This window comes from Dermochelys coriacea, chromosome 1 (genome assembly GCF_009764565.3).
Source record: "Dermochelys coriacea isolate rDerCor1 chromosome 1, rDerCor1.pri.v4, whole genome shotgun sequence".
NCBI lineage: Eukaryota > Metazoa > Chordata > Testudines > Dermochelyidae > Dermochelys > Dermochelys coriacea.
Window position 1 is genome coordinate 214,619,424 of NC_050068.2, and position 26,559 is coordinate 214,645,982.

Sequence of the window (26,559 nt, forward strand, 5' to 3'; positions counted from 1 at the left end):
CTCTGGGTGTGATTCTCCACCTAGTTTATACCAGTGTAACTCTATTGACTTTAATAGGATCTGTGCTCTTAAATCATTTAGACACATTTGAAAATCTCACCCTTGTCTAATTATGGATTTAGGAGCAGAACTTTAGGCACCAATGCCTACAAGAACTGCCACTTGAAATGTGCACCTCCTCCACCTGCTCCTCCCCTTCAGTGATATCCTTTAGTACAATGCACACTAAGTCCCAGTACAGACAGAGTCCTGGGGCCACATTATGCTCTGAGATGCCATTACATCTGGCGTAATTCCATGGGAATCACTGGAGTTACTCCAGGTTTACATATTCCAAATGAGGTCAGAATGTGGACTCATGCTGGAGAGAATCATAGAAGTCAAAATGTCCGACCCATATTAATGCCATTTATTTCATCCTTTGGAAATTTGTGACGAGTATTATGCAGCAGACTGGAATGGGTAAGGGATCCCTAACTGTCACATGCCAGGGGAGAACAGGAAGCTCACAGGGTCACAGGGGAAAGGAGATTCTCTTTCCTTCTGGCTTGTTGAGTCAGGGAAGCCTGTGCGGATTATGAGCAGTGTTTTCAATTGAGATATTTTTCTCATTTTTGTTTGTTCCCATAGTTATAAAACATAAAGAAAGGGGATGAAAAGGGATTGGGCCTGGAGATTGCTTCCCTTCCCTGGCTGGTGAAACAGAGACCCTCTCCCCACCACTCTCGTGGTCGATACAACAATCCTGCACTGAACTCAGACTGGAGCTTATATTTTCATATGTTTATCATAGGATTCTATCTAGTACATTATCCAGTCTAATTTTAAATGTTAATTTAATAATGTCTTGTCTCTGAATTCCTTCCAAACTGCCCACCACTTTCTGCCCTTTTTTAAAGCCTTGTTTATCTAAATCCTTGGGTCAGGGACCATGGCCAGGTATGTTTCCTCGTGTGTTGTTGTAGGGAGAGTGAGGTCCCATCATGATGTCATTTTCCCCCTTTTATTTCTTCTTCCCACTTGCTGGAAAGCTCTTTTGCTGTGACCTGGGTCTGGGTCAAAGAGTTCTAATTGTGTAGTACTATCTCTGAGAGGTTTCTGTTGTACACAGTTCCTGGGGTAATCCTTGAGCTTGTGTGCATTTCCTCAGTAAGCCATTAACATTGTTTGGCCTTTTTTACTGTTGTATGTGAAAGGCTGCTTGTGGGTGTTTTCAACCTCACAACATGTTTCAAGAAGAACCGGAGTACTTGTGGCACCTTAGAGACTAACAAATTTATTAGAGCATAAGCTTTCGTGGGCTACCGCCCACTTCATTGGATGCATAGAATGGAACATATAGTAAGAAGATAGATAGATATATATATAGATATATATACATATAGAGAAGGTGGAAGTTGCCATACAAACTGTAAGAGGCTAATTAATTAAGACGAGCTATTATCAGCAAGAAAAAAAAACCTTTGTAGTGATAATCAAGATGGCCCATTTAGACAGTTGACAAGAAGGTGTGAGGATACTTAACATGGGGACATAGATTCAATAATGACCCAGCCACTCCCAGTCTCTTTTCAAACCCAAATTAATGGAATCTAGTTTGCATATTAATTCAAGCTCAGCAGTTTCTCATTGGAGTCTGGTTTTGAAGCGTTTCTGTTGCAAAATTGCCACCCTTAAGTCTTTTACTGAGTGGCCAGAGAGGTTGAAGTGTTCTCCTACTGGTTTTTGAATGTTATGATTCCTGATGTCAGATTTGTGTCCATTTATTTGTTTGCATAGAGACTGTCCGGTTTGGCCCATGTACATGGCAGAGGGGCATTGCTGGCACATGATGGCATATATCACATTGGTAGATGTGCAGGTGAACAAGCCCCTGATGGCATAGCTAATGTGATTAGGTCCTATACATAGCCAAACTTCATAACTTCACATACCATGATAGCAGATACAATCCAATGAGATATTAATGTCTGGAAGATCAAGACTTTTAGAATGATATCTCATAAGACACACTTTGTACAAAACATATCCTAAGTATATGACAGTGGTGAATATTAGGGTGCCAGGGTGTCACAATGGCCAAGCCACTTCAATTCTCTGGAAGGGAATGAAGTGGTTTGGGTACAAGAAAAACAATCCCCAGTCTTTGCCTGAATTATAACCAAATGTTTCTCCATTATCTTTTTTCCTTGATCCTTTGTCAGGGACCACAAGTCTTGAACCCTAGCCCACAGGGCTCTTAGTTACTAATCAGCCCTGATTTATCACACTGCAACCTCTTAACAGCTTCCAGAACAGCATCCAAACTCTGACAGAAGACTCCAGTCCTGGGATCTGATTGATGGATTGCCGGGAGTACTGATTGGTCCCCAGCCTCTATTTAACTCAAGCACAGGAACAGGATGTTGTCCATGTGGGTGAGTTCTCCTTGCTCAGGACTGCTTCCCCCTGCTCCTCCTGCCTGACACCTGACTCTCAGTTTTGCCCTCTGGGTTCCATTGGACTCTGACCTCCAGATATCTGACCTGGCCTCCTGCTTTCACAACTAGGTCAGAACACCCATGCCCCAGTCATAACTGCCTTTTTCCAATTTCCTTCTCAGATTTTTCCATTTGCTCCTGTCATAAATATAAAGGAAAGGGTAACCATGTTTCTGTATAGAGTGCTATAAAATCCCTCCTGGCCAGAGGCAAAATCCTTTCACCTGTAAAGGGTTAAGAAGCTAACCCTGGTGGCACCTGACACAAAATGGCGAATGAGGGGACAAGATTCTTTCAAATCTGGAGTGGGGGGGGGAAAGGGGTTTGGGCTGTCTGTGTGATGCTTTTGCTGGGAACAGATCAGGAATGCAAGCCTTCCAACTCCCGTAAAGTTAGTAAGTAATCTAGCTAGAAAATGCATTAGATTTTCTTTTGTTTAATGGCTTGTAAAATTCGCTGTGCTGGAGGGAATGTGTATTCTTGTTTTTGTGTCTTTTTGTAACTTAAGGTTTTGCCTAGAGAGATTCTCTATGTTTTGAATCTGATTACCCTCTAAAGTATTTACCATTCTGAGTTTATAGAGGTGATTCTTTTACCTTTTCTTTAAATAAAATTCTTTTTATAAGAACCTGATTGATTTTTCATTGTTCTTAAGATCCAAGGGTTTGGGTCTGTGTTCACCTGTACCAATTTTTGAGGATATTATTATCAAGCCTTCCCCAGGATAGGGGTATAGGGCTTGGGAGGATATTTTGGGGGAAGATGTCTCCAAGTGGTCTCTTTCCCTGTTCTTTCTTTAAAACGCTTGGTGGTGGCAGCATAGGGTTCAAGGACAAGGCAAAGTTTGTACCTTGGGGAGGTTTTTAACCTAAGCTGGTAAGAATAAGCTTAGGGGGTCTTTCATTCAGGTCCCCCATACCCTAGAGTTCAGAGTGGGGAAGGAACCTTGACAGCTCCCTTCAAACTTTTTCTGGACAAAAGGGGTTCAGAAATTACCATCCTTATCTATTCACATACTGGAACATTTGTAACAAAGTTCCTGCACTGGCTGGGTGAGTGCTGGCGTTTGGTCCAGGAAGCAGTTCTGAGAGGAGAATGCAAATGAGTTTGCAGCAGCACAAGCTTGGATGTTCTGTTTGTGTTGTATCCTATTGTGGTAATCAAGTCAGGCTGTGGACAGTCCCACAGCTATTATGTTGTGTTGGGAAAAGAGAAACTTAATCATGAAATGAATGAACATCTGAGGCTTAAATTGTCCAGTGGAGTTTGAGGGGAGAAGACTAATAGATTTCATTTATACTTTAGCTTTGGCAAAACATGAATGAAATTAGGTGCATGAGAACAGTAAGAAAGTGATCCCTCCATTTAGGAATCCCAGGAGAGAAGGTGGGTCAGAGCTCTTGGTTACCTCACTTACCTTCAGATATTTTTAAGAAAAGGGAACTTCATCCTCAAGGAATTGGGGAGGAGGAGGACTTTAGTAGTGGCTGCATTCCCCTTGTGGGCCAGTGGCTTGCCTATTGGACTACATGGCACTGTGCTGAAAGCAGAGGGCATGCTCCACATCTCACTAGATTGGGATAGTGATGCTCCCTTCTCCTTGGGTTTTGCAGTGAGGACTCACCAGACCCAGGAATGTGAAGTGTGTCAGGAGTAGCTGGTGTCTGAATGGGGAGTTGCTGGGGATCCCAGTCTTCTCTTCAATCAGAGGAGTGTAGCAGCATTGGCTGCCCCCCAAACAACCCCTGGAGGCCAGGGGTAGCTCTGTGATACCCCATTTTAGTTTCCTCAATAACTCAAAAAGAGGCTTTCACAAGTCCAACAACCCCTTCCTGGGGGCTGGTTAACATAAAATTCCAAATAAACCCAAAAAGTCGACCACCCAACCTTAAGATGGACACAACCCCTCTTCCCTGAGATACTCTCTCTTCCTCTGAGCTGCTGAAGAAGATTCATGGCCTGGCCTGTCTTCTTCCAGAAAGGAAAACAAAACTTCCAGATGGTCCTTTCTTTCAAGCCCCAACTCCCTTCCTCAGGGATCACTGCAGGAGACTTCACAGTCCCCCTTTGACTATCCAGAGGCTGGGTTTAATCACATGAGTTAAATCATTCTTTCCACATAGTGAGGCAAATCGGCTGTGACCTATCTTCATTTAGAAGCAGCAACTGCACTACCTGATGGAGTGAAAAGAATTGTTCCAGACAGGAGCTCCTTAACCACTTCCTCCTCTCTAAAAGGAGATCTGTCCCAATGTTGGCACCTCTCCTCTCCAGAGGGAGAGGTAAAGAAGGGTTTATTTTATATGTTCCCTATTCCCTGAAGGGGAAATCCAATCTTAGCTATATCCTTTTGAGCGAGCAGGTCCCTTTCTGTGGTATGTTTATACAGCATTTAGCATTAATATAATGTATCCCCATTTTGAAGATGAAGCACAGAATTAAATAATTTTCTTAAGGCCATGAGAAAGTGGCAGAGCAGGAAATTGAACTCCTTCCATTGCTCTAACCACTTGACACATTTGCTCTCATTAATCTAAAAGATTCCTCAGCCACTTGAACTGACCACTCTGACTAGCTGGTGAATGTTCCAAATGGGTGATATTTCTCCCCATAAACTGCTCCCCACATTGAATGGCCAAGTCCTGTTTCCTTCCATAACAAACTCATCAACAGTTTTTCTGTGACCAAAGTAAAGAAGGAAAAAATAAAGGTAAATTATACTAATAGTAAACATAGGGCAAGATCCTCAGCTGGTGTAAATTAATGTCTCAATCAAAATTTAGGGACATTGATTATTCCAAGATTTCTTTTTCTTCAGAGAACTTGCTAGAGTATGATTCCATCTTTTCTAGGTTTCTTCTTGTGCTGGTTAAACAGATTCCAACTAAGCACTTTTTTCTTACAAACACAATGATCATGATGTATGCAACCATAGGACTGGGCTTTGCCATCTTTCAAAACCACACAGTCCCCTTCATAGTAATTTTCACTGACTTGAAACCTGAAAGACACAGTTTACACTTAGTTGTGCAAATCACTTGGTGATGAGTGTTAACAGTGGGATCATTTGGAGCTGGGAGCCGGGGGCTTGTAGCTGGGAGCCGGGAGCTGTTTAACCATGTGAGATTGAGGTTGATGTTTATGAAAGTGAGGGACTAATAGCATGGCTAGCATCAGCTATAAAATATGCTGTGTTGTAAAAGTTACCCCCCCAAGCTCTGCCTTTGAAAATCAATTCTAAACTGTGGACCCTCTTGCACTCCAACCCCAGGGTACTTCTTGTGCCCACATTGCTAAGCCATGTCAAATGGTGTAGTCATTTTCTGGTGTAAATCCTTTGGGACTTGGATGAGCGATCACCAAACTCACTGTTCCTTCTGAAAAGGTTAGAAATTTCTGATCTTGGGCAGCAGAATTTCCTCTCTTTATTCGCCCCCCCACCCCGCACCCCTGACATCTGTGTACCAAATAGGGTAAGAAACAGAGAGAGATGAACTTTCTAAATGTGCTAGAGACTTACAAGCCAGTGGGAAGTGCTGCACCATCCTCCCACACCCAGGTCCCATTGACTGCATTACGGGATAATCCAATCCACAAGCGACATGACAATGATACCATGAAATCCTATATGGGAACAAATACTAATTATTTCACTTCAATTCCATCCTATGCCATTTCCTGTGTTAAAATGTCTAACCAACCACTCTTTTTTTTCCCCAAGAAATTTTCCAATAGATTTATTAAAAATCATGTTTCCCCCAAACATTTAAAGACACACCTACTTCCTGAAGAATATAAAAAAGGCCATACTGGGTCAGACCAAAGGTCCATCTAGCCCACTATCCTCTCTTCCGACAGTGGCCAAGGCCAAGTGCCCCAGAGGGAATGAGGAGAACAGGTATTCATCAAATGATTCATCCCCTGTCGTCCATTCCCGGCTTCTGGCAAACAGAGGTTAGGGGCACCAGCCCTGCCCACACTGGTTAATAGCCATTGATGGACCTATCTTCCATGAATTTATCTAGTTCTTTTTTGAACCCTGTTGTAGTCTTGGCCTTCACAATGTCCTCTGGCAAGGAGATCCAGAGGTTGACTGTGCGTTGTGTGAAAAAATACATCCTTTTGTTTGTTTTCAATCTGCTGCCTATTTATTTCATTTGGTGACCCCTAGTTCTTGTGTTATGAGGAGTAAATAACACTTCCTTATTTACTTTCTCCACACCAGTCATGATTTTATAGACCTCTATCATATCCCCCCTTAGTTGTCTCTTTTCCAAGCTGAAAAGTCCCAGTCTTATTAGTCTCTCCTAATATGGCAGCCGTTCCATACCCCTAATCATTTTTGTTGCCCTTCTCTGAACCTTTTCCATCTCCAACATATCTTTTTTGAGATGTGGGCAGACCCTGCATTTATATAGAGCACTGGTTCCCAAACTTGTTCTGCCGCTTGTGCAGGGAATACTCCTGGCGGGCCAGGCCGGTTTGTTCACCTGCCGTGTCCGCAGGTTCAGCTGATCGTGGCTCCCAGTGGCGGCCAGTATGTCCCTTGGCCCACACCATTTCCAGGAGCTCCCCTTGGCCTGGAGCAGCAAACCGCGGCAACAGGGACCCGCGATCAGCCGAACCTGTGGACGCAGCAGGTAAACAAACCAGCCCGGCCCGCCAGGGGCTTTCCCTGCACAACCGGCGGAACAAGTTTGGAAACCACTGATATAGAGGCATTATGATATTTTCTGTCTTATTCTCTATCCCTTTCTTAATGATTCCCAACATTCTGTTCACTTTTTCAGCTGCTGCAGCACATTGAGTGAATGTTTTCAGAGAACTATCCACAATGACTCCAAGATCTCTTTCTTGAGTGGTAAGAGCTAATTTAGACCCCTCATTTTATATGTATCATTGGGATTATGTTTTCCAATGTGCATTACTTCCAGCAGCTCCCATTGGCCTCAACATTGAATTTCATTTGCCATTTTGTTGCCCAGTCACCCAGTTTTGAGAGATCCTTTTGTAGCTCGTTGCAGTCTGCCTGGGACTTAACTATCTTGAGTAGTTTTGTATCATCTGCAAATTTTGCCACCTCACTGTTTACCCCTTTTTCCAGATCATTTATGAATATGTTGAATAGGACTGGTCCCAGTATAGACCCCTGGGGGACACCACTATTTACCTCTCTCCATTATGAAAGCTGACCATTTATTCCTACCCTTTGTTTCTTATCTTTTAACCTGTTACCAGTCCATGAGAGGACCTTGACTCTTATCCCATAATTGCTTACTTTGCTTAATAGCCTTTGGAGAGGGACCTTGCAAAAGGCTTTCTGAAAATCTAAATACCCCATATCCACTGGATCCCCCTGGTCCAAATGCTTGTTGACCCCCTCAAAGAATTCTAGTAGATTGGTGAGGCATGATTTACCTTAACAAAAACCATGTTGACTATTCCCCAACAAATTATGTTCATTTATGTGTCTGACAATTTTGTTCCTTACTATAGTTTCAACCAGTTTGCCAGGTACTGAAGTCAGGCTTACCGGCCTTAACTGCCAGGGTCACCTCTGGAGCCTTTTTTAAATGTTGGCCATCACAATAGCCGTCCTCCAGTCATTTGGTACAGAAGCTGATTTAAATGATAGGTTACTGACTATAGTTAGTAGTCCTGCAATTTCACATTTGAATTCCTTCGGAATGCTTGGGAGAATACCATAGGCGACTAGTAACTGCTGATAGTAAATGGTTTCAGAGAAGCAGCCGTGTTAGTCTGTATTCGCAAAAAAGAAAAGGAGTACTTGGGGCACCTCAGAGACTAACAAATTTATATGAGCATAAGCTTTCGTGTGCTACAGCTCACTTCATCGGATGCATTCGGTGGAAAATACGGTAGGGAGATTTATCCGATGAAGTGAGCTGTAGCTCATGAAAGCTTATGCTCAAATAAATTTGTTAGTCTCTAAGGTGCCACAAGTACTCCTTTTCTTTTTTACTGATAGTAAAGAGGCACAATTTAAAGGTTATGGTGGTATTGCATTGCCTCATACATGGTGCTTGCAGCATGGCCCAAAATTTAGCTCTAAGAGACCTTACAGGGACACTGTAAAACTGACTATACACAAAATGCTATCAATACATAAAATAAACAAACTGAAAAAAAAAGTAGAGGAGACGCTTCTCCCCTCCCCCCCATACCCCTTAATCTCTTTTGGTTTTTGTAATCTTTCTTGTTAACTTGTCACTATAGTAGATACAAAGTTTTCAGACAAAAATGTGATTTTCAAGTTGACATTGTGGATTTAGCTGTGATCCTACATTTCTGCCCACCTGGAGAGGAATGCAGGACTCCTAGACCTGTAGGGAATTCCAGACTGACTGTCACAGGCCTGGTGTAAAGCAGGACTTGGATGGTGGCCATCTTAATAAAAAGTGTAAGTACTTTTGCAACCCTGCTTTCAAGAAATATTACTCTACAGCCAACCTTAGGTCTTTCATATATATTGAAAACTTGACAAATCATTATCGATCAAGCAGTTTGTGCCCCAGGAAGACCCCAGAAGAAAGTATGTTTCCAGAATTGCTGCAAGTGATCTGGTCCATACACAAGCAGGGGACACAAACGTAATTTATTCCTGTCTCTCCCTATTTGGGAAATTGTGTTCTCCCTCAGACATAGAAAAACCTAAAAAGAGCATCTAGTGGAAAAATGTCTACAGAGATACTCCCTGCTCTTAGTAGAAGGAGGAATTTGTATAGTTTATTTTTAAGTTGGAACAATTACTACATATTTGTACCCCTATAATAGATACTTTGACAAGAGCAAAATAAAGCTGACAGGCATTCATGGAACACCACCTACGACTGGAAAATTACTCTTTAGAGCTCCTGAGATTAAATAAGAAACTGGGAGGTTCTATTGAGCTCAGGCGTGAAGGAACTCTCATGCTTAGTCTATCCTCCTGTAAATTGGAAGGGATAGCTAGATGCACAAAAGAACTCTGTTTGTGTAGCATAACTGTTTGATGCACTCTTATGGCTCTGTCATACACAGAACATAAGAGTGCATCAAACAATAGTTAAACATTATAGGCCTATATTTCTTCACACTAGTGGGGTGAGTCTATAACAGGGATTCCCAAACTTGGTGCATGACTTGTTCAGGGTAGCCCCTGGTGGGCCGCCAAATGCTTTGTTTACCTGAGCATCCACAGGTACGGCTGCTCGCAGCTCCCAGTGGCCATGGTTCGCTGTTCCTGGACAATGGGAACTGCGGGAAGTGGCGTAGGCTGGACCACCACTTCCCACAGCTCCCATTGGCCGGGAACAGTGAAGCATGGCCACTGGGAGCTGCGAGCAGCTGTACCTGCGGACACATAGGTAAACCAAGTGACTTCTGGCCTGCCAGGAGTTTTCTCTGATCAAGCCGTGAACCAAGTTTGGGAACCCTTGGTCTATAATGAGGTTGAGGACCCATACCTTAAAAGGTTCAAATGAGCAACATACTTGAACTTAATATAAAGACATAGCCTGGCGTTAACCATGAATATCCTGCTAACTCCTGAGTTTTTGACTTGTAATAAAAGGAATATTTCATTTGCAGAAAAAGTAAAAATAAACGGAATGATGAGGCAGCTGGTAACATACAATTAAATGCAGCACTGTAGTGCACTATTAGAAATTCAAAAAATAAATGCATATTTACCCACCTTTTCTGACCCTGCCTCCAGCATTCATATAAACAGTGAAACTCAGGATTTATTGTGAAGATGGCAGTTTAACAAGATGAACAACAGATGCTGCTTAGTTTACTAAGATTTTAATTTTTTAATTTTGTTTTTAGTTTTGCTTTATTTTTAATATGTAAGTTGGTTAGAGAATTCATATTGCATAGAGTTAATTTAATGGCTATTTTAAATGTGTATATATAAATATATATATATAAAACTGAACACCCTCAATTTTAAATCTAGATGGTCTCCAAAAATCTGTCATACTTGTTTCTAATAACAGTAACACAGAAATATAAGAATTGCCAAATTACCAGACTGGATCAGACCAGCGGTCAACCAAGTCCAGTATTCTGTCATCAACAGTGACCAGTACTAGATGCTTCAGAACAAGGTTCAAGAAATCCTGCAGTAATTAGTTATGGTGCAAGGTGCCTCAGGGAAAGTTTACTCCTATTGCCCAATAGTAGAGGTTAGTTTATGTCCTACAGCATGTTAAGGGTTTATATCCCTTCCAAAATTCCTCAGGGTATTTCATTTAACGTATAATTACTATTATAACTTGGATATTCTTACTATCCATAAATGTCTAATCCTTTTTGGACTCGTTCTCAGCTTCTGGCCTCAGTGAGATTGCAGTGAGTTCCACAAGCTAGTTTTGCATTGTGTGAAGATATAATTTCCTTTACAAGATTTGAATTTGCCTTTCGATTACATTTAATATCCCCTTGTTCCCACAGTATGAGAATGGGTGAACAGAAATGCCCAGTTTACCATCTCTGTACCATTCGTTGTTTTCTACACATTTATCAGGTCCTCTTTCATTCATCTCAGCTAGGATTTTCAAAGGAGCCTAGGAAAGTTGCATCTGATGAAGTGGGCTGTAGCCACGAAAGCTTATGCTCTAATAAATTTGTTAGTCTCTATGGTGCCACAACTACTCCTGTTCTTTTTAGGAAAGTTAGACACTGAAATCCCATTGAAGTTCAATGGGAGTTGGGCAGCTAAGTCCTGGGGCTCTTCTGAAAATCCTAGCACATCTCTCTGGTAAACATGCCAGTCTTTTTAATATCTTTACATATGAGAGCTTATCCATGCCTCGGATCAATCTCAGTACCCATGCCTGAACTCCCTCTATTTCTGCTTTATCCTTATCCAATCCGATCTATGCATAGTATTCCAGATGAGGTCATACCATTGTTTTATACATTGACAATATTTTACTCTCCATTTAGTCTCCATTGCACATGTATCCTAACATTTTGTTTGCTTTTTAACCTCTGTGGCTGCACAGTGAGTGCAGGTCTTTCCTGAGCTGGCTGCAGTAATGTTCTGCTCCTTTTCCAGTTAATACAGAATGCACTTAGGTATATGACTAGATGAAATTACTTCATGAATTATGAAAAAAAATTGGTATAAAGCTTGGCTAAAATATGAGTGTTTAAATACATATTAGATCAAAAGGTGATAGTGCACCTACTTTATACAATTTAATTGAGTTGTAGTAAGGGCATTTAAGTGTAGTTATGAACTAGCAGGCAAAGCAGTTACTTTTCTCAGGAGAAACCTTGCTATATCACAGTTAAAAAGGAAGGCAGCAGAGTCTTCTTCATGGCCTCTGCCAAAGATTTTGCTCCTTCATTATGTGCGGAATTGGGTCCTTGAATTGAAACCATATTATAAAGACACTGCAAATAGTACTCACACAAGTAATCAATGTACCAACATTATCTGCATTCCACATCAGTACTCTAATTGATTTCAGTAAGACTACTTGTGTAAATAACGTTGCACCTGTGTGGAAATGTTTGAAGGATTGGGCCCTAATCTACTAATTTAGAGAGTGCCACATTAGCAATCACAAAACTCTGGAATTGCTAACTTAATCAGCACTCATTCCTGAAGCATTTCCCACAGTCTGACTTGAGCCTGCCTTTAAAAATTCCACACATGCCTGGTAAATAAATGTTGGGGGGGAGACAAGCAAGTAAAATATTGCTTTCATTAAAATTTTGTAAATTCAGGTTAGTAGAATTTGTGTCTCCACTGTAAATTTTCATAACAATTTTGCAAGCATGACTCAAATGCAAAATGTACTCATAGTCAAGGAAGAATGAGTAACTTACACCAAGTTACCTTGATATCACTCATGTCAGTTACTCAGTTCCATACCCTTGCATAACAATTGCTTTTAAATGTTCTACAAGTGTTGGCTGCAGATATTGTTTTAAATGCCTGAAGAGCAATAATTGTTGCCTCAAAGAAGGAAATAACCTCCCGACAAATGGACCAAGACTTCCCCCTCCCCTTTAACTATATGCTCTAGTCATAAATATAAAGGGAAGGGTAACCACCTTTCTGCATGCAGAACTATAAAATCCCTCCTGGCCAGAGGTAAAACCCTTTCACCTGTAAAGGGTTAAGAAGCTAAGATAACCTCGCTGGCACCTGACCAAAATGACCAATGAGGAGACAAGATACTTTCAAAGCTGAAGCGTGGGGGGGAACAAAGAGTGTGTGTGTGTGTGTGCGTGTGCGTGTGCGTGCGCGTGCGCGCGCGTGCGTGCGTGCGTGCGCGATGCGATGTGATGCGATACGATGCTTTTGCCAGGAACAGATCAGGAATGCTCTTCATAACTCCTTAAGTTAGTAAGTAATCTAGTTAGAAAAGCGTTAGATTTCCTTTTGTTTAATGGCTGGTAAAATATGCTGTGCTGAATGGAATGTATATTCTTGGTTTTGTGTCTTTTTGTAACTTAAGGTTTTGCCTAGAGGGATTCTCTGTGTTTTAAATCTGATTATCCTGTAAGGTATTTACCATCCTGATTTTACAGAGGTGATTCTTTTACTTTTTCTTTTATTAAAATTCTTCTTTTAAGAACCTGATTGCTTTTTCATTGTTCTTAAGATCCAAGGGTTTGGGTCTGTGTTCACCTATGCAAATTGGTGAGGATTTTTATTAAGCCTTCCCCAGGAAAGGGGGTGTAGGGCTTGGGGGGGATATTTTGGGGGGGAAGACGTCTCCAAGTGGGCTCTTTCCCTGTTCTTTGTTTAACACGCTTGGTGGTGGCAGCATAGGGTTCAAGGACAAGGCAAAGTTTGTACCTTGGGGAAGTTTTTAACCTAAGCTGGTAAAGATAAGGGGGTCTTTCATGTAGGTCCCCATATCTGTACCTTAGAGTTCAGAGTGGGGAAGGAACTTTGGCAGTCTCCAAAATACGTGACCCAATTTTTCAAAAATGAAACTTATGGGTGTTTTGAAAAACTGAGCCACTTACTTAGGAACCTCAGTAAGGATCTAGGGCTCTGATCCTGTTCCCATTGAGATCAATGGCAATGGTATCCTGGAGTTCAGTGATGCAAGATAATGCAGTATGTGTCTAATTGAAGCACCCATTCTTTAAAGTATCATTCCTAATATTTTAATAAATACTCTGTTCTTCTATAGGACATTCTTCCAAAGTTTCACAGACAAGTTCATCATCACATGCCCTTCTTAACTAAGAATTATCCCCATTTTACAGATAGGGAAACTAAAGCAGAGATAAATTAAGTTGCATAAAGGAGGTCTGTGGCAAAATAATAGTAATATTTAGGTCCTATAAAGAGAAGCCAGTGTTTTAACCACAAGACCATCCTCCCTGACCTTTGAATTTCATATCAACACACAACAAACATTTGGAGGCTGCACTGGAGTTTTAGATGCTTACCAACTACTAGTAGGCTGGCCCAGATCATATGAAAAGTTTGGTTTCCTTTCATGAAATATGAGTCTGATTCTGCACTCATCCAATATATGGAACTCCGGCAGGGCCCTATTTAAAGTAAAATACCTGTTTCCTACCCTTATGGCTTTAAAGGAATGCTGTGCATTGCTAAAAGCACATTAGGGATTTCTGTCTAACTTATAGGGTGGCCGGAGGAACCCTGGCCAAGAAACCTCTCTCTCCCACAGAAATCCCCCATGGGTTTTTGCCTCCCTCAAACACCCCCCCATCTCTAGCCCCTGGGCCTGCTGCTCTCCCACCCCACCCAGATGCCCATCCAGGCCAGCCCCATGGCTCATTCTTCCCCCCCCCACGCCCAGACTCCCAGCCCTGAGCTATGCTGCCTCCCCATCCCCTCCATGATCCCCGTGAAAACTACGTGATCATCCCCAGTGTCCCCAGAGCCCCCCCCGCCTCCTTGCTCCCCTTCCTTCCTCCCTTGAGCCCTCCCATTTTGCCCTGTCACTGCAAGAAAGAAGCTCCCCTTCTTACTCACCAGCAGCAGCAGGAAGAGTGACTCCAGCGAGCTCAAGCAGGCAGGTACATACCTGAGCACAGCTGGTGGGCGGGACAGGACAGGGACAGCTTTCCCCCTGCCCCCTCGGGAATGTGCCCCTCTCTAGCGTCATCCCTGGTGAATACCATCTGGTCCTAGGGACTTATTACTGCTTACTTTATCAATTTGTTCCAAAACCTCCTCTAATGACACCTCAATCTGGGACCGTTCCTCAGATATGTCACCTAAAAAGAATGGCTCAGGTTTGGGAGTCTCCCTCACATCCTCAACCATGAAGACCGATGCAAAGAATTCAAGAGCTCACATTACAGCTACAGCCCTTCTACCTATGGATAACTGACAACTGGATTTGTTTCCTCTGGTTAATGATAAAAAGCAGCCACAGGACTTGAGCACTCTTGGCCTTTGCTGGTCATAGGAGAATGACATACCCATCTCTGTTATGTGGCAGTGGAAAGCACTGGTCTGCTGGACCTTTCACATAACATTGCCATTGATTCCTTCAGTCAGTTTTTAAATGTCTTTTATTACCTTCTCTAATTTAATGCATTGTCTCCCAAGTTTCCCTTGATACTGACCAAGAATATAATGCATAGGTGGTGTCATTTTATCAGTGGCAATATGAACATGCAATATAAAACCTACACCCATTGCTGCATTCATTCCTGGTTTTGTATCTACAGTAAGTGAAGAAGGAAAAGACATTACCAGTTCTTCCTTGTTTTCTATCTTAAGAAGTGTGGAGTCATGAGAAGAACAATAATCTTTACTTCCTTGCCATGTTTTCCATTCAGTTGAGAGGTGGTAACAGACTTCCCCATATAAGAACCAATTCTCTGGGCAAAGGTTGCATTTGTGGCCTTGAAAAAAGAAAAAAAAATTCCGTGCTCATGGCTGATGCTGATTAATACTGAATATTGTGTAACGTACTGGCTGTTCTGTGTCACCACTGCTCTACCATGAAGCCTCTTATCCCACTAAATATGCATGGGTGGGTGGGTGTGGGTGTGTACAACTGACTTCTCTTGGTTAGAATTAGACTTATATGTTCCCATTGCCATCCAGGAGCCCAAATGTCTGCACTGAAATTGTACAGCACCTCAGCCCAAGCTCCATGAGTTTGAGTTAGTTGACCTGGTCTTTTATCACAGTTGACCAGTTGACCTGGTCTTTTACCAGCAGGTCTTTTATCACAGTGTAGACATAATTTATAACTGCTAAATCCTTTCCGGCAGTACTATTGCCAAGCCAGTTATTCCCCCATTTGATTGTTCATTCCTAAATGTAGCACTCATATCTATATCACTATCTTAGTTTCCCAATGGTACCTAAGCACTCTGGAATGTAAGAGTTGTGGAATGTGGCCATGCCAAATCATTTTACTATTAAAAGAACAATTGTGGAGAAAGATATAAATGTCCCAAAGTAAGGGATACTTTGGATATACTAGACCTCTGACTCACATTAATAGAAATATTTTTGATATCAGTAGCTTGGGAAATCCGATGTACTTTCAAGGTTAGACACCGCATCAAAGTTTCTAGATGTGCCAGGGCTTCTAGGTCTGTAGACAACGTTGTGCTGCCTCCCCACATGCAGGGCATGCAGATTTTGTCATGCGATAATCTTATCCAGTGAAAAGTAGTCAATGGATTTACAAAATCCAGTGCAAGAATAATATCAAATTATAATGAGCTTCCCAACTTTGCTGTTTCATGGATGTGGTAAGGTAATGTGGTCAACAAGTCCTGGTGGACTGAAGCTTCTCCTGTGGTTCAGAACTCATATTGGCCAGACCAGTCACATTATTTTCTCCAAGAACTCTGGCTGTAGATTTTATGTTGACAACGTTCCCCACCCACCCCTCCTTTACCCAATTTTCAGATCTTCTTTTATCTCAATATTACTAGAGAGGATTTCCTTGGGAATTTGCCAGTGCTGCTCCATAATTCTCCAAACAATGATGGATAGAAAGATAAGTGATTGCTTCCTCCCAGAAAATGCATATGCCCCCGGATGTACTGAGTCCTTGTTGTCCCCATAGAGTGAAAGGTTGTAACAAAGTGTTAACAGATTTTCTCTCTCTCACTGAGGAAACTGGTCCAGTGGAAAAGATATTACTCACCCATCTTGTTTTGATGAAGTCTAGATAGATTAGCTTTACTGCATTTCCTTAGTCTAAAAAACAGCTATTTGATCAAGAAAGATCTCAGATTAGTCTGGTCCCACCACAATGGTTACCTCTGTCACGTGTCAGCTGCTGGAGAATCTCTGAGAGGTTTGCATTTTTGGCTTGGAGTAATTCTAGCTGCTGTGAGAGATTTTTCAGTGATGCACTTGCTAAATGTGATGCCTGAGTCACTTAAAAGCAGAATAAGAAAATACAATATTGCTCTTAAAAATACAGTCAGTATGCAAACTTTAGCATTATAGAGGAACGAGAAACAGAAGTTTATTTCATATTCTTTTTGCTGCCAAAAGGACTTTAAAACAACTGCAGCATTCTTAAAATCAAAATGTGTTATTTATTATGAAATATTTTTAATTAATCACTCTACCTGGGCCAATATTCTCTGCCAATGCCATCTGCTGCCCAGGAGCTGGTTACAGCTGCCCAGTTCTCCAGCTAGTTTTATGCCAGCCATGCAGCCTGTAGGGGTTTCTAAACTCCTTCAGTTGGGAAAGGCCCATAAGGGAACATCTGCCATCTAGGAACAGCTCACCTGCCCATGACACACCCCTTTATGCAGATTGCAAGGAAGAGCTATGATGGACACTACCCTATGCTAGTGGAATTCCCAGCTGGACAGATATAGGTAGTTCCCACTCCCTTTGTGTAGGTCAGAGGATCATTGTATAATAAAATATAACCATATTTATTTAGGGTGAAAGTCACCCCTCTGCATGTGCATTTCTACGTAGCACTGAACTATATTAAATAGTTTTATAAGGAGAAAGGCTCTTAGTTACACTGGAGCAAATCCAGAATCTCTCTCCTGTAGTCAGTGGCGTTAACTCCAAATTTGCATCAGTGCTGGTGAGTGCAGAATCTTCCCCTTAGACTTTTTCCTTGTAAATACTTACCCTGGATACCCAAGATCCCTGCAGTTACCAGCAATATCAGGCAGAGGATCCCCAAAATCAGTGCGGTGCATCGCCATTTGGAAGGCAAAGGGATGGATTCTAACAAAGAAAAGTGAGATGTGAACAGAAAGACAAGAATCTACTGTCACTCTGGAGTATATTTGGGTTGTATCTGTCTAAACTAGGAGGCCAAATAATTGCCAATGACCAAATATCAGTATATACCAACCCCACTCCCTATGCGATTTGGCTACGTTGCTCACCCTCCTCCCTCTCAGGGTGCTTCCGACCCAGTCTCATGCTTAGAAGTAAACAGGCCAATCACAACATACCATTTATTATTGTTTGTGCTAAAGCAGCAAAAGGAGGTCCCCAACCAAAATCAGAGCCCTACCATGCTAGGCCCTATACAAACACAAAGTAGGAGACATTCCATGCCCTGAAGATATTAGAATCTAAATTTAACAAAGGATGAGAGGGAAAACAGGTGAAGTGATTTGCCCAAGGTCATATATCAGGTCAGTGGCAGAGCTGGGAATATAACCCTAGTCTCCGATCGCCCAGCCTACTGGGCTATCTTCTGCACCACTCTTCTCTTTGTTTAATGCCCTTGTCTTCAGTACAGTTATAGTAAAAATAAATTTGGGCCATTAGCCAAATGAGTATGGGAGGTTGAAAATGCATATCTTTTTTTTAAAAGATGGAAATTTGGGTTTTCTACTGAATAGATGTAAAGTTCTTATTTTCCATGAAAAACTTCAACCTTTGTATCAAAAAACAGAACATTCAAAAACTGAAACATCATGGGGAGACTGGAAAATTCCCGACCAGTTCTAATATCAGCCAATGAAACATTTTTTTCCATTAGAAAGTGTCATTTAATTGAACCTGTTTACAAGAAAGGGTCAGTTCTGATGAATCTAACTAAACAGACAAATCTGAAAAAAGTTATGAAATTCTCAAAATAGGACATTTTGACATTTTCTAAACAAATAGATTCATTTTTTCCAATTAAAAATGACTGTTTGGAAATATATTTATTGTATACTAAAAAAGGTGAAACATTTTTAAAAAAGTCAAAGTGAAAACAAAATGTTCCAAGATTATTCAAATGAAATGTTATGTTTGAACAAATTAGATTTTTTTTTCTGGATTCTCAGTTGCAGAAATGTTTTCAGATTTTTACTTTGTCATCTTGTTTTGGGAGAGGAAAAATTTCAACATCTTGAAAACTCATGGGAAAACTGCCCAGATCTACTGAAAACCAAAAATATTCACCTGAAAAATTTGATGTAATATTATTGGCTGAAAATGGAAGTTTTCAATCTGAGAGTGTCGAAACATTTTGATTTGGTTTAACAAACCAAAATATTCTAATATAGGTTATCCAATTCAAAACTAAATATTTTGTTTTGATTTTCCTGTTGGAACCATTCTGTTTTTAGCTGAAAGTTTTCAGGCTTGAGGTTCTTGACAAAAAGTAGAAATTCTTCTGGAGTAAAAAAATTTCAGATGATCAACATATTATTTGTTGACAATCCTTACATTTAACATTGGTTACTTGATATGGGAAAAAACACACAGTCTTGGTTTTGACATGGCCCAAAATAAGAAAGTTATAATTGTACTTGAGAGACAATAAGGGAAAAGTTATGATTAACAATATTTTAATTATTTTGAAGCTTATTCTTCATTAGAAAATTAATACATAGCTCTTACAGATAGTTTGGGACACAATATAGCAAAACATGTAAATAGGGCTGGTTGTCTGTTGCGGTAAATAGAAAACATTCATGGAAATGAGTAAAAGATACAACATTTTCAAACTTTTATTTAATATTTAACCAATGCTGTAGTTTAAAACCAGTTTTTTTTTAAGTTATTCCCCTATACTCCATGATACATACAGAGAGCTTGCTTAGAACCAGGTTAAATAAGGTGACAGAGACCATCATTCCTTTTTTGAAGTGAAAAACCCAAGATATTTTAAAGATTTTGTCATGGAAATCATGGCCTTACCAAACAATACAACCTGGTTTAGATTATCATGTTCATTCAGCTAGTTTAATTGGAGCTTGAGAGTAGATTTTTTTTAAACACAAATCCAATGTGATTTATGCATTGAGGCAAAACAGGAGTGCTCCTAAGAGAAGGAAGGTCCTGTAACAGATCACCTCATTAACTACACAACTCAAATCTCCAGCCAAAGAGCCAATCAGCCCTGAATATTCAGATGACATAGATCACAAAGCACTAATTTTACTATGATATATAAGATTGTTCAAGAAGGACACCTTCATTTCATTCTACATCTCATCATACAAACTCGGACTTAAGAATCTCCATTTTCTCAACTTCCAGTTCTAGATCTGAGCTTTGCATTGTTTCTGAGCAATCAGATTGTGCGTATGGTGACACTAGTTTTCTTTACATTTCAGTTTCTTTCCTGAAGCACTGATGTGATTTTTCCAACATCTGAGTCCTTGTCTACACTAGAAAAGGTTTCCTGGTGTAGCTATACAGCAAATCCTCTTAGTGTAGATGTAGCCTAAACCAGTAAAAGAGTGGGTTTTTTTCAGAATTTATAACTGTTTCCCAAATGGAATAATCTGCACCGTCATATAGGATGATTGTCCTGGCCTGATTTTGTATTCTCTTGTCAGTTAAAAGATTTCATGTGCCCTTTTTTTGTTTGTTTGTGTTTTGGGTCTCCCCCCCCCACCCCCCACCCCCACACTTAGGACAGATTGGAGCACTCTACAATTCACACCCCCATAGTCCAGAATGAGGATTTGTGTTAGTATAAGGTAAGAAAAAAACCCATAAAAATACACTGTTATTTTGTGTGTATAAAATGATTCTCTAAAACCTTTTAGTAATAATTAGAATCATAGAATCATAGAATATCAGGGTTGGAAGGGACCCCAGAAGGTCATCTAGTCCAACCCCCTGCTCAAAGCAGGACCAAGTCCCAGTTAAATCATCCCAGCCAGGGCTTTGTCAAGCCTGACCTTAAAAACCTCTAAGGAAGGAGATTCTACCACCTCCCTAGGTAACGCATTCCAGTGTTTCACCACCCTCTTAGTGAAAAAGTTTTTCCTAATATCCAATCTAAACCTCCCCCATTGCAACTTGAGACCATTACTCCTCGTTCTGTCATCTGCTACCATTGAGAACAGTCTAGAGCCATCCTCTTTGAAACCCCCTTTCAGGTAGTTATTAGTTATAGCCAGCACTAGAACCTCTTTCGTTGATGCAGGGATGGCCAGTGGCAGGGTTTTTCTGTATCTCAGAGAGGTGGCAACCCTACTGGCATAGGACTTTTTTGCCAGTATAGCCCTAATAGTAGGGTTGTGATTTTTCCACATTCCTAACTGCTCTTGTTATGCCAGCCATACCTTTGGGCATAGACCAGGCCAAATTCTTTACTCCCAGACTGGTTACTGGGGCTGTTTAAAGACCAGAGTGCAACAAAACACTTAGAGGGCACACGATTGGGTAGAAGTCGCAGCAGCATGCAAAAAAGTTATAAGAACTGTAAAATGGTGCTGTGACATGGCATTTTAAAGGAATGTCAAATCTCAGAAACCCCTTTCCCAAATGCCCACAAATTTGGATCAATAGCCCTATGCACAGCCCTTGTAAGGCTCAGCAAATTTCAAGGCGATCTGCATGCACGTTCTGATTCTAGAGCATTTAGAAAAATTGGTTGTTAAACAGTTGACTAGTCTCAAGCTTAAGTATAGAATTGCTACCATTTCACTAAAATCCCTAGCAAATATCTTAACACCAGAAGCATCAGGAGCTTTAGGCTGTGTGATACCTTTGTTTGTTCCTGAAGGTTCATGGGTGAAGGCTGGATTCCTAAAACGAAAATTTAAAATGGTGTATCCATCCTCATCCTCCATATCCACTTCTTTGCTGCCGCCACCTTCTGAGATATAATACCATGGACAGACACACAGTAAAATTGCCTGTTAGACCAGGACCAGCAGTGACCTACAGAGGAAATGTTATGGTGTTTGAAGATAGAAACTGAAACCATACATGGGAAGTTCAGGCTGGTCATTTGAGATGTCCTTCTTTTAGCAAAATGTTAAGAGCAAAGGGACTTTTTTCTTTACAAGTTAAAGTTACACTGTTAAGATTAACAGCTCTAAAATCCAACCTCTGTTTTTCTTAAGAATTGCATGCAAGTTCTCTTTCTCCAAGTTTAATGCTGTGCTCACCACCATAGCATTTGATCAGCAATAGAGCTGTTAAGCAATTTAAAAAATTAATCACGCTTAATTGTGAGATTAATCTCACTGTTAAACAATAATAGAATACCATTTATTTAAATATTTTTGATGATTTATACATTTTCATATGTATTGATTTCAGTTACAACACAGAATGCAAACTGTAAACTGTTCACTTTATATTTATTTTTGATTACAAGTATTTGCACTGTAAAAAAAAACAAAAGAAATTTTATTTTTCAACTCACCTCACACAAGGACCATAGTGCGATCTCTTTGTCGTGAAAGTTGAACTTACAAAAATAGAATTATGAACAAAAAAACTGCATTCAAAAATAAAACAATGTAAAATTTTAGAGCCTGCAACTCCACTCATTTCTACTTCTTGTTCAGCCAATCGCTCAGATAAACAAATTTGTTTACATTTGCAGGATATGATGCTGCCCTCTTCTTGTTTACAAAGTCACCTGAAAGTGAGAACAGGCATTTCATGGCACTGTTGTAGCCGGCATTGCAAGATATTTGCATGCCAAATGCGCTAAAGAGTCATATGTCACTTCATGCTTTAACCACCATTCCAGGGGACATGGGTCCATGCTGATGATGGGTTCTACTCAATAACAATCCAAAGCAGAGCAGACTGATGCATATTCATTTTCATCGTCCAAGTCAGATGCCACCAGCAGAAGGTTGATTTTCTTTCTTGGTGGTTTGAATTCTGTAGTTTACACATCAGTGTTGCTCTTTTAAGATTTCTGAAAGCATACTCCACGCCTCGTCCCTCAGATTTGGGAAGGCACTTCAGATTCTTAAACCTTGGGTCGAGTGCTGTAGCTATCTTTAGAAATCTCACACTGGTATCTTCTTTGTGTTTTGTCAGATCTGCAGTGAGAGTGTTCTTACAATGAACAACATACTCTGGGTCATCATCCGAGACAGCTGTAACATGAAATCTATGACAAGATGCGGGTAAAACAGAGTGAAATACAGTTCTCCCCCAAGGAGTTGAGTCCAGGGCCGGCTCTAGTCACCAGCTAAGGAAGCTGGTGCCTGGGGCAGCAAATCAGAAGGGGCGGCACTCTGGCCATTCTTGGGGCAGGACTTGGATTCTTGGCGGCCCTTCAGCGGCAGCTTTTTCATTTTCCCTTCCTCGGTGGCACTTCGGCGGCGGCACTTCAGTTTATTTTTTCTTCTTCGGCTGCCACTTTTTTTTTTTTTTGCTTTGCTGCTTGGGGGCGGCAAAAAAGGTAGTGCCGGCCCTGAATTCAGTCACAACTTTAATTCACAGATTTTTTTTTAAAGAGCGTCATCAGCATGGAAGCATGTTCTTTGGAATGGCAGCCGAAGCATGAAGGGGCATATGAATATTTAGCATTTCTGGCACGTAAATACCTTGCAATGCCAGCTACAAAAGTGCCATGTAATTCCTGTTCTCACTCTCTGATGACATTGTAAATAAGAAGAGGGCAGCATTATCTTCTGTAAATGTAAACAAGCTTGTTTGTCTTAGCAATTGGCTGAACAAGAAATAGGACCGAATGGACTTGTAGGCTCTGAAGTTTTACATTGTTTTGTTTTGGAGTGCAGTTATGTAACAAAAAAAATATATTTATAAGTTGCACTTGCACAACAAAGAGATTGCATTACAGTACTTGTATGAGGTGAATGGAAAATACTATTTCTTTTGTTTATCATTTTTACAGTGCAAATATTTGTAATAAAAATAACATACACTTAGATTTCAATTACAACACAGAATTGTAACACAGTCAACCTTTGGAACTCCTTGCCAGAGGATGTTGTGGAGGCCAAGTATAAAACAGGGTTCAAAAATGAACTAGATATGTTAATGAAGGATAGGTCCATCAATGGCCTTTTAGTGGGGATGGATAGGGATGGTGTCCCTAGCCTCTGTTTGCAAGAAGCTGGGAATGGGTGACAGGATCACTTGGTGATTACCTCATTACGTTCATTTCCTCGGGGGCATCTGGCATTGGCCACTATCAGAAGACAGGATATTGGGCTAGATGGGCCTTTGGTCTGACCCAGTATGGCCATTCTTATGTTCTTAGAATACAATATTTATGAAAATGTAGAAAAAACATCCAAAATATTTAATACATTTCAATTGGTGTTCTGTTGTTTAACAGTGTGATTTAAACTGTGATTAATCACACATATATGCTCGCACTGTCCTCCTTCCCCCATAATAGGCTATAACCTGGTTATGAGGATACTCACTTCTGATCCAGGAGACAGGTTCAAGTCCCTTTTCTGAATTAGACAAATCAGGGACTTGAATCTGGATCTCACATAACCCAGGTAACCACAGGGCTATTGGCCATTCTGGGGAAACTCATGCTCTCTCTCATCAGATGTTCCTTCCTAGACATGACAAACTTCCCTGCAAAGGTTTTATGAAAAATAATAAGTTTCCATTACCATGGAAAACTTATGCTGAAATATTCCCAACCTGTTCTAACTATAAAAGAGTAAGAAATCCCCTTAAACTGATAGGCTACTTGTACCTTGGGTCCATGTGTGAAGGAGTAGTCAGTATTTGCAGTTTAGGATATACAGAAACAAAAGGAAAAGAATAATAGACTCTACAAGCTCTTCCTTGCTGTCTATCTTCAGAAGTCTGGAACCAAGGGAAAAGCAGTCCACTTTATGTGCAAGCCAAGGTTTTATTTGGTAACAGTCCTTTCCATGCTGTATCCAGTTCTTTGGGTAAAGTGTGCACTCTTCTGCTTCAGAAGAAAATACCTATTTAGGTATATCAGGTAGATCAGATTTCTGTGTTGCTGAGTGTGATGCAATTTGAGACCGGGGTCTTCTGATCCACAAACCCTCCTGAGACCTGCTTGGAAAACTGTTCATTTCTCATATTTTACTTTTCAACTTTTCCATTTGCAACATAATTATAACTAGTGAAGAGCTGAGAGTGGGCCATTTTCTTTATACCCCAAGAGTAATTTTTGAAGTTTGTTTTGTTGTATTCTGGATGCTATGGGTAAGGATGAAGCTGACTGATGCAGGGCTAATTAATTAGTTAACCTCCTGACGGACCCCATACCAGAGTCCTTGCAAGAAATGCACATGGACGCAGACACCATAAGTATACGGGAATATGCATAAGGGGCATCCAGGCTACAGTATGCTGCTCTCTCAGAGAAATAGTACATGTTTACAGCATATCAGAAGTTTGGCAAATTCTGCCAAAGACATTTTGCCTATAAGTGAAAAACTATGGTAACTGATATATTAAGTTAGCAACAATGATAAACAGGGATCCTAGTGACCCGTTTGCCATGGGAAAATGCAGAATTTTCATTTTTATAGAGAATCTTTAGGTTTTACATTTTGTAAAAAATAAAAACATATATTAACTACAGTGGATCCCTGTTTGTCCGATCTAATTGGGACTGGGACTGGAGCCAGATCGGATAAGCAAAAATTCAAATAATCTGGAGACTGAGGAAAGAGCTTCAGCCCCCGGGCAGGGATGTGCTCGCTGCCACTTCCCGCAGCTCCTATTGGCCGGAACGGTGAACCACGGCCACTGGGAGGTGCAGTGGTCCATGCCTGTGGAGAGTCAACATAAACAAAATGTCTAGGGGCCCGCCAGCGGATTACCCCGATGGGCCATGTGCCGAAGGTTGTCGACCCCTGTTATAGAGTCAAATCTCCAATAGAAGGAGTAACAAAAAATCACTAAAGAAAAACCTTTACTAAATTGCTCTCTCTCTCTCTCTCTCTCTCTCTCTCTCTCTCTCTCTCTCTCTCTCACTTTTTACACACATAAGTTTATTTCTAACCAGACATGGCAAACCCATGAAAAAAACGCAGAAATTGGACTTGGTTTTGATTTAATTGGCTTGTGAGTTGAGTGTTGCCTTGTTTTTGGCTTTTAGCTTCTGCTTGCACTCCCCTGCCCCTGCTTGCTGGAAGCCAATCAAAAAAAGAAGTAACAAGCTACAAGTCAAATAAAGGCAAGGGGCACCTGGTTCAAGTCCCCCATCTCTGCAGAGGTGGGGAAAAAGGGCTTGAGCAAGGGATCTCCCATTTCTCAAGAGAGTACTCCAATCACTGAGTTATGGGCTATTCTGATGTGAAGGAAGGTCCCTCTGTTACCTGGGGTTCTTTCAACCCAAATCTCTTGGTAACTTTCTGCGAGGTGGTGTCAGTAAATAAATCAATGGAGACACGGCCATCCCACCAATAGATAGCTGGCACAAACAGGACAATACAAGAGTGCTCTCCCTTAAAGCTATACTTTACTTAGTCTCAAGCACTTACACACATCCACAACAGATTAGTAAAACACTCCAAAAATCCAAGATTCATATTTACTCAGGCTCTTGAGGAGGTCTCAGGTGGATAACTGCAGGCATCTAGAGGCCAGCCAGCCGTCTGCTGGGGAACTTGAGAAGTATTCAATTGTCCATCAACCTCAGATTTCCTCCTCTTTTTATATCCAGCTTGTTAGTATTGCATAGCTTGTTCATTATCAGAATAGCTGACTAGAACCTAAGTTAAGTGTGGAGACGTCCAACCTGCCAGGTGGACAGTTTCCCATTTATCAGGCAGGGAATTTTCTATCAGTTAACCAGCTATATAGCAATAGCTAACTATTGCCAGACTTTCCATCTTGAAAAACCACATGCTTTAGGGAAACAATTCAAGTCAGGAGGGCACAGAGTCATGTTTACTCTAGATCACTCACTTCCTCCTCCCCTCCTGGTCTGTTAGT

At 41.0% G+C, this 26,559-nt stretch overlaps 1 protein-coding gene across 1 annotated transcript; it reads right to left on the reverse strand.

Moving 5' to 3' along the window:
- Positions 1 to 4,163: 4,163 nt before the first annotated feature.
- On the reverse strand, positions 4,164 to 21,583 carry LOC119854526 (natural killer cells antigen CD94-like). Its single transcript, XM_043513748.1, has 5 exons — positions 21,389 to 21,583; positions 17,566 to 17,664; positions 15,190 to 15,341; positions 6,001 to 6,104; positions 4,164 to 5,481 (listed from the first exon to the last, which is right to left on the reverse strand). Exons 1-5 carry the CDS (start codon positions 21,471 to 21,473, stop codon positions 5,307 to 5,309), a joined length of 615 nt encoding a protein of 204 aa, XP_043369683.1. The 5' UTR covers positions 21,474 to 21,583; the 3' UTR covers positions 4,164 to 5,306.
- Positions 21,584 to 26,559: the final 4,976 nt, after the last annotated feature.

Bases quoted from the DNA above. Each gene is read 5' to 3' on its own strand.
- LOC119854526 (XM_043513748.1), bottom strand. From the start codon at position 21,473: ATGGAGGATGAGGATGGATACACCATTTTAAATTTTCGTTTTAGGAAT. The intron at 6,105-15,189 runs GTAATGTCTTTT...GTTCCCATATAG, and splicing joins TAGAAAACAAGGAAGAACTG to GATTTCATGGTATCATTGTC. The intron at 5,482-6,000 runs GTAAGTCTCTAG...TGTGTCTTTCAG, and splicing joins GCAGCACTTCCCACTGGCTT to GTTTCAAGTCAGTGAAAATT.